Genomic DNA, 7,366 nt, shown 5'->3' on the forward strand with positions numbered 1-7,366 from the left:
GGGCGGCGAGGAGCCGAGTCAACGTCGACGTGGCGGCGGTCCTGGACGGGAGAGGGGAAAACAAGAACAGAAAGGGAAAGGAGGAGCGGGCGGGGGAGGGGGGGGGGAGGAGCAAGGTGCAGGCGGGCAGTACGTGAAAGGAAAGGCGAGAGAGGGGGGTCACCAGAAGGGGGATGGAGCCCGGGCCCACGGCGCCTGGGCGATCCGGGAAGAGGCATTTTCACTGGGACCCGAGGACAGGGGGAGAGTCCCAGACCTCGGCGCGTCCCGTTGGTCACTAAGGCTCGAGGCACGTCGGGGAGATAGAACCCACGGTCGGTGTCCAGGCGGGACCGTTGTTTCTTCCACCGGAAGGCGCAGCCACACGCTCGTCGCCTGTGTGACTCTCGACCCCCGCCCCCCTCTCTCGCCTGCGCCCTTTTCCCCCAAACACGAAATGTCGCCCGCCGCACGGGGGAGAGACCCCAACGCAGGGGGCAGGGGACATGTCGCGCTGAACCGCCCCCCCCCCCCCCCGAAGGCCATCGGCCCTAGGGTGCGATCGTCGACGCCCCGAGAAGAAGAAGCGTCTTTTGGGCAGGGGCGCGGGGAAATAGACTGAGCTTCGGTGAGAGTGCTGGTTGTCAGCCTGCTGAAGGGCACGCCGAAGGTGGGACCGCCTTGCTGGGACTTTAAATGGACAAGAAATAACATTAATTGTCGATGTCAGGACTGGGCATGTGCCATCGGGGGCCGGGTGACCGGACCAGCTGATCGGACGGTCGGGCGCCCGCGGCCCTGGGGGCGGCCGTCCGGCGGCCGGACCACCCAGCCCAGGGCCCGGAAACGCGTGTCCCCCGGTGTCGGGGATCCTTCATATCCTCCGCCGTGCAAAGCTCCGGCGTCCAGCCGGGCCTTCCTGGGCACTTGTCAGAGGGGTCGTAGGACTGTGAGGGGGGCGAATTGCGCGCTGGCCTTGTGGCCCCAGCCTGGGGCCCTCCGATCGTCGGGAGTTATCGTCCCCAGCCAGGCGCCCCCCTGCGAGTCGGCGGGGGGGGGGGGGGGGGGGGGCGAAGACTCCCGGGCTCCCTCCCCCCTCCCTTCTGTGAGGTGCCAGGAAACAAAGATCTACCCAAGGGGCACCGCACTCGGGGCTCGAGCACGATCCGTTGACAAAACAGGCCCGGCCCCCTCCTCCATCCCCTTTTCTCGCCCTCCCCCCTCCCTGTCCTGATTCCGTCGCCTCCTCTCCTCTGTATGCCCATCCAACATGTCCACCAGCCCTCTCTCTCCCCCTCTCCCTCTCTCCCTCCCTCCCACACACACACACACACACACACCCTGGCTTCGCGCGCCATCTGACCAGGCCCCATGCTTCTCCTACCGACTGGCCACCAACGGCGATCGCTCTCCCATGTGGAATAGCTCGCGATCCGCACCCGGACCCCCTGGAATTATCCCCGAGAATCCCCCCCCCCCCTCCTCCTCCCCATCGCCTCCTATCTGTGTCTGTGCTTGCACGTGTATGAGCGCATAACTTGCCCCTGCCCCACCTCGTGTCCCACCTTTTATGTCTGGTATCCTCTGTCCCCCACCCCCCTTCCCCCTTTCATCGCAAACGCACACATTAACCGCCCTTTCGCTCTTTTGTTCCACCTGACCCCATGATACCTTCCCCCTGCTTGCCCCCCTCTCCACCGGCTCATCCTCCTCGGCCTCATCGCCCCCCTTGTCGGATGAGAGCGAACCCGGCCGGGGGCATGACTTCGATGCATTTGACTTCCTGGAAGCCGACGGCCCGGCCGAGCTGCTGGACATCGGCGAGGAGGTCCCCCGCGTGTGTCCCCGCCCACCCCCCCCCCCCCCCCGTTCCCCCCCCCCCCCCCCCCCCCCCCTCCTCCTCTCCCTCTCGACTCCGTCCGACTGTCGTCGGCACAGAATCTAGTGCCATGGACAATTCGATCAAGCTCTTCGCCGGCAACTCCCATCCGGAGCTGGCCAAGCAGGTGGCCCGCCGCCTGGGCATCGCCCTGAGCCAGGTGAAGGTCTGCAAGCTGCCGAACCAGGAGACCTCGGTTACGCTGGAGGAGTCCGTGCGTGATGAGGACGTGTTCATCCTGCAGTCCGGCTGCGGGGAGATCAACGACCACCTGATGGAGCTGCTCATCTTGATCAACGCCTGCAAGACGGCCTCCGCCCGGCGTGTGACCGCCGTGGTCCCCTGCTTCCCGTATGCTCGCCAGGACAAGAAGGACAAGAGTCGCGCGCCGATCACCGCCAAGCTGGTGGCCAACATGCTGATTGTGGCTGGTGCCGACCATGTCATCACCATGGACTTGCATGCGTCCCAGATTCAGGGCTTCTTCGACATCCCGGTGGACAATCTGTACGCCGAGCCGGCGGCCATTCGTTGGATTCGCTCCAACCTGGATGTGGCCAACTGTGTCATTGTCTCGCCTGATGCTGGTGGTGCAAAGCGGTGCGCATTCGGCCGGGCTGCTTGGCGTCCCCCCTCCCCCCAGGGAAGAGCTGCATTCTTTTCTGTTTCCTTCCTTCTTTCTTTCTTTTTTCTGCCCCCCCCCCGCATTGGCACATACCCGCAAGCTGACTTTGCATTTTCCGCCTCTTCCCCCGGGCCTTTTCCCTCACATAGCGCTACCTCCATCGCCGACAAGCTTGACGTTGAGTTTGCCCTCATTCACAAGGAGCGCAAGAAGGCCAATGAGGTCAGCAAGATGGTCCTGGTCGGTAATGTCAGCGGCAAGATCGGTGCGTGCCACCTTCTCTCTCCCCCTCTCTCCCCTTCCCACCTACACCTCCCTGTGCCGACATGCACACCTCCCTGCACAGCCCACATGCACGCTGACCACACTCCATCGCCCGCCACAATCAGCCGTCCTTGTGGACGACATGGCCGACACCTGTGGGACCCTGATCATGGCCGCGGACACCCTGCTGGAGAGTGGTGCTCGAAAGGTGTATGCTCTGGTGACCCATGGCATCTTCAGTGGCAATGCCGTGGAGAAGCTGGCCAAGTCCCGCCTCGAGGCGGTGGTCGCCTCCAACACCATCCCCCATTCGGAGAAGCAGCTTGAGTGCTTCCCCGATGCCACCGAGGACAACCCCCACCCGGAGAGTAAGATCCGCACGATCGACGTCAGCTCCGTCCTGGCCGAGGCCATCCGGCGAACCCACAACGGCGAGAGCGTCAGCTTCCTCTTTGCCAACGACGTCAGCTAATGGCGGGGCGGGGGGCCAATGCGGGGGTGAGGGCGGGCGCCTTCTTTTTGTTTCCGTCACCGCTGGCCATTTGCTGGTATGTGCTGGCGCCTGGTCCGCGGATGCCTTGTGTGCCTCTCCAACTCCACCCCCTCCCCCTCCCTCTCCCTCTCCCTTGTATCCTCCCTGTAAGTGTGCTACTTGGCGCTTGAGGGAGAGAGATCGAGAGAAAAAATGTGAAAGGCAACCTCAAAATATACTTTTCTGTCCTCTTCCTCCTCCTGGACCTGCCTCAGATCGTGCGCCCTTTTCGAGCAAGCGGCGGGGTATCATCAGTAAAGAGTGTGTCTTAGTATGCGCATGATAGTGGGGAATGGCATTTCGTGGTATTCAGTCGGGCAAATCTCTCCCATTGGAACATTGGGCCGGGGCGTGCATCACAGAGAGGACTCTCTTATTTCTTCTCTGCCGCCCATCTCCGGGGGGAACAAGCGAGCACGCACGCGCGGACAAGGTTGAAGCCGCCGAGGAGCAGGAGGAGACGAAAGCGGCCAGCTTGCCGATGTCGCGGAAGCCGGAGAATCGACCGACCCAGTGGGGGGGAGGGGGGGGGAGCAAGCCATTTCGGGTTCCCCCGGGCCTTCCGGGGCTGCCGCGACCCAGCCCCATATAACGGCGAACGGCACCAGCGCTGGATTGCCCGATATGCGCCCGTGTGCATACATGCACGCGAGGGGCCCGGCGCGAGGAGAGATGGGCCGGAAAACCCGGGGAGGGGGGGGGGGGAAGACGAGAGAAGGGCAGGACGCGGTCGCCGGGCCCGCGGGCCGCCCCCAACGCCCGAAAATGGGCCTGGCAAATGTGGGTGGCGACGGACTTGAGGGCATCCTCCCCGGCGGCAAGGGCCGCGGGGCTCTCAGCCCTCCGGAGCGAAGACATTCCAATGTTATGAAATATGCTCAGGTGAAATCCCCCCTCGAAACCAGCGAGGCTGCAAAAGAGTGCGGCCGTGGAATAAAAAAAGGCCCAATATATTGAAGCCACAGACATGCGAGCCTCTCTCGGTGGGTCTGGCGGAACCTGGCGATAGCACCTACATGCGCCCGCCCCCGGGCCCCAGCTTTGGAGTTGTCGGTGCCCTGCCCGCGGCTTCCCTGGGGCTGGGCTCCCGGCGGGCAAGGGTTGCCCCGTAACAGGAACAACACTCGGGGTGCATTCCCCCCCCCCCCGCCCGCCCCCGCCCCCTCGCCCTGCTGCCTCTCGCCGCCTTCAGCCTTGTTACGGGGCGCGGAGAGGCCGCTGCCTGTGGCCTCGGCTCCCCTCTCTTAGGAAGCCGGCAACAATCGGCAACTCTCGAGGGAGGGCAGCGAGCGACGACACCCTCTCGAGCTCGGTCGGGGGGGACACCTTTTTGTTAGACCGAGAGCCGGGGCGGAGGGTGAGGGGCGACCTGCTGTGGCGCGCCCGACCAAGCTCCCCCCAGCGCTGCTCTGCCCATACCTGAACTGGGCTTCGCATTCAGACATATCCCCACACACGCTCCCTCGCACGGGGCAAACTGGTCACCCCTACCCCAGCCGCAGGGCGGAAGGACAGGCCAGACGAAGAGAATGAGGGGCAGGCCCCCGGCCCCGCCCCCGTTGTCCTCCCGGCCGGCGTTTGGGGGCGGTTTTTCGGCCGGCCAAAACAACATCACCCCCTGGTCTCTGGCACACACACAAAGTCAGCTCCCTAGCCGTCTTCGTTTTCTTTCTCTCTCTCTCCCCCCCCCCTTTCGCGGACACCTCGCCATCATGCCCGTACGCCGTGTCTCCCCCTCGGCGTCGCTTCCCCCCTGCCTCCCCTCGCCCCCTCCCTTCGCCCCCGATGCCCCCTATTCCTGCCTCGTCTGCTGGCGCCAATGGGCCATATGCCTGCTGTGAAGCCCCCTCCCAGAGGCCCTTGCCTCCCTCAACATCTCCCCCCGTCCCCGCCAGACACGACACGCGCATGAAGACGCCTGTCGCCCTTTGCTTGCCACCGCCGGCCGCCGCCGCCACCGCCGCCGCCGCCGCCGCCGCCACCACCATCAAGCTGACCCTCCCCCCCCCCCCTTCGCGCCCCCTCTGATGCACCTGCACAGGCCTACCACTCCTCCTTCAACGCTGTTTCGACCGAGGCCCACTGCCAGGTCGTCGGCAACTTCCCCCTGCTCCCTCTGACCACCTCTTCCCGTGGCCCGGCCCCCTCGAACCCCGGTGCGCTACCTCTCCTGCCCCGCCTGCTCGAGCTCACCTCCAGGGCCAGTGATCGCCCGGTTGCAGAGACTGACCTCCCTCTCGCCCTTCCCTCCTCCCCATTGCCCCGCGGCGGGGCGGGTCATCCAAATCAGCCGGCCAGATGGACATCGTTGACGAGGCCATCTCCATCTTCCGCGCCAACGTTTTCTACCGTAACTTCGAGTTCCAGGGCAACGCTGACCGCGCCCTTTGCTGGATCATTCTCTACATCTCCGACTGCCTGAACGTACGCCGCCACCGGCACACACTCGCAGCTCCTCCTCCTCCTCCTCCTCCTCCCGCCCCTCTTTCTCCCCGCCGAATGCATCTTCACCCACTGACGCCCCCCCCCCCGCCCCCCTTTACCTGCTCCCCTCGCCGCCAACAGATCATTCAGAAGTCCTCTTCCAAGATCGATGCCAACAAGCGCCTGCTCACCGCCGCGGCTGACGCCAACTTCGCCATCCCCGGCGACGGCAACTTCGTCTTTGGTGCCCTCTACCAGAAGCCGGCCTCTCCCTCCGATGCCAACCTCCTCCGCCAGTACATGTCCCAGCTTCGCCACGAGGTCGGCACTCGCCTGGTTTCCATCGTCTATGGCGATGCCGATGTCCCGAGCAAGGTGCGCACACATCCGTCCCCGGTGGCCGGCTGCCCGGAGCATGCCAATCCCCTTCCATCCCCCGCCTGTATACCCCGCTGGTGCTGACCTTCCGCTTTCTATCCCTCTCTCTCCCCCCCCCCTCGTTCTCACACAGTGGTGGATGTGCTTCACCCGCCGCAAGTTCATGAACAAGAGCCTGTAAGAAGGTTTGCACAACGGCGCGCGCTTATGCAGGCGCATCACACCATTCCCCCTCATTCCCGCGCATACACACGCACACCCTCGCCTTTGAACCGTTGTACTGTGGCTGGCCGTAGCTACTTCCGCATCAAATACCCACCCCAGAGAGAGGAAGCCTTCCGACATGTTTCCGTGCAACACACATTCCTCCACAACCACACACACACGCACGCACACACACACAACGCACATGCGTCCATATGACCGGGTGATCGCGCACGCAGGGGCCTCTCGGGCGGCACCTCACACTAGTTCTCACGCGCGAGCAGTCCCCTGTGGAGGGGCCCCCTCCACGCCGCGCGCGTCCTCCCCCCTCTCCTCGCCAATTCTCGCTCCTTTTCAAAAATAAAGCCCCCACGCACACAAGCGCACACGTCTCCCCCGGCTCCCCCCCCCCCCGGAGCATCCGAAGGCACATTGGAAACTGTGGTCTAAGATTTTATTTGGATTGCTTTTTTTTTCTTGGCATTCTCAAGATCCATGCATTTTGCGCACAGACGCCCTTCGGCGCCGGCACAAACACTACATCACCTTGCAGTTGGCCTGTCCGGGAGGGCCGGTCGCGGAGGTGGGGGCTCCCCTTCCACGGCTGGCCTGAGGCCCACCGAGGGCCATTTGTGACCGGCAATCGCGCCCCGTGCCGGGGGCTGGTCCCCGGGAGGCGGATTGTCCAGCGCGCCGTGACGTGCCAGCCGCCAGGCAAGTGTGTACCTCGGGAAGTCTGAGGAATGGTCAGAACAGAGGGCGATATGTCAGGGGGGAGGGGGGGACGGATGCAAGGGGGCGGAAGTATGCCCAGCGACGGGCCAGTGGGAGGGGCACGCACCGATGGCTGACACAGAAGGACTTGCGGCACTGCCGACACTCAAACTGGGGGGATTTGCCGCGGCAGGCGGGGAACGGGCAGACCGTGGTGCCCGGGCGTCGGGTGGGGGTGTCCGCTAGTGTGGGCATGGCTGGGCGGGAGCGGCCCTCACGACGGAGACGAGCCTTGTCGGAGGTGCATCGATGTGCGTCGTAGGAGAAATGCACGGAGCTAGGGGGGGGGAGTCAGGGGAGAGCGGGG

General features: G+C 64.7%; 3 protein-coding genes across 3 annotated transcripts in view; 2 read left to right on the forward strand and 1 right to left on the reverse strand.

Moving 5' to 3' along the window:
* H696_02361 (hypothetical protein) overlaps window positions 1-224 on the reverse strand; it is a 3,241-nt gene extending 3,017 nt beyond the window's left edge. The window contains exon 1 of the mRNA XM_009496262.1: window positions 134-224. The gene's annotated coding sequence lies outside the window, so the exon portion shown is untranslated. The remainder of the gene's footprint in view (window positions 1-133) is intronic.
* A 1,225-nt stretch (window positions 225-1,449) lies between these two features.
* H696_02362 (ribose-phosphate pyrophosphokinase 3) lies at window positions 1,450-3,471 on the forward strand. Its single transcript, XM_009496263.1, has 4 exons — window positions 1,450-1,556; window positions 1,918-2,458; window positions 2,633-2,748; window positions 2,873-3,471. The coding sequence occupies exons 1-4, from the start codon at window positions 1,550-1,552 to the stop codon at window positions 3,217-3,219; spliced, it is 1,011 nt and encodes a 336-aa protein (XP_009494538.1). The 5' UTR covers window positions 1,450-1,549; the 3' UTR covers window positions 3,220-3,471.
* A 1,345-nt stretch (window positions 3,472-4,816) lies between these two features.
* H696_02363 (hypothetical protein) lies at window positions 4,817-6,666 on the forward strand. The gene is made up of 5 exons (XM_009496264.1): window positions 4,817-4,997; window positions 5,321-5,435; window positions 5,570-5,703; window positions 5,845-6,078; window positions 6,215-6,666. The coding sequence occupies exons 1-5, from the start codon at window positions 4,992-4,994 to the stop codon at window positions 6,260-6,262; spliced, it is 537 nt and encodes a 178-aa protein (XP_009494539.1). The 5' UTR covers window positions 4,817-4,991; the 3' UTR covers window positions 6,263-6,666.
* The last annotated feature ends 700 nt before the right edge of the window (window positions 6,667-7,366 follow it).

Source organism: Fonticula alba, assembly GCF_000388065.1.
Source record: "Fonticula alba strain ATCC 38817 unplaced genomic scaffold supercont2.3, whole genome shotgun sequence".
In the NCBI taxonomy this organism is placed as follows: Eukaryota; order Rotosphaerida; family Fonticulaceae; genus Fonticula; species Fonticula alba.

Coding starts and splice junctions, on each gene's coding strand:
- H696_02362 (XM_009496263.1), top strand. Junction 2,459..2,632: donor GATGCTGGTGGTGCAAAGCG/GTGCGCATTCGG, acceptor TCCCTCACATAG/CGCTACCTCCATCGCCGACA. Junction 2,749..2,872: donor TAATGTCAGCGGCAAGATCG/GTGCGTGCCACC, acceptor CGCCACAATCAG/CCGTCCTTGTGGACGACATG.
- H696_02363 (XM_009496264.1), top strand. Junction 5,436..5,569: donor CCCGGCCCCCTCGAACCCCG/GTGCGCTACCTC, acceptor CATCCAAATCAG/CCGGCCAGATGGACATCGTT. Junction 5,704..5,844: donor ACATCTCCGACTGCCTGAAC/GTACGCCGCCAC, acceptor CGCCGCCAACAG/ATCATTCAGAAGTCCTCTTC.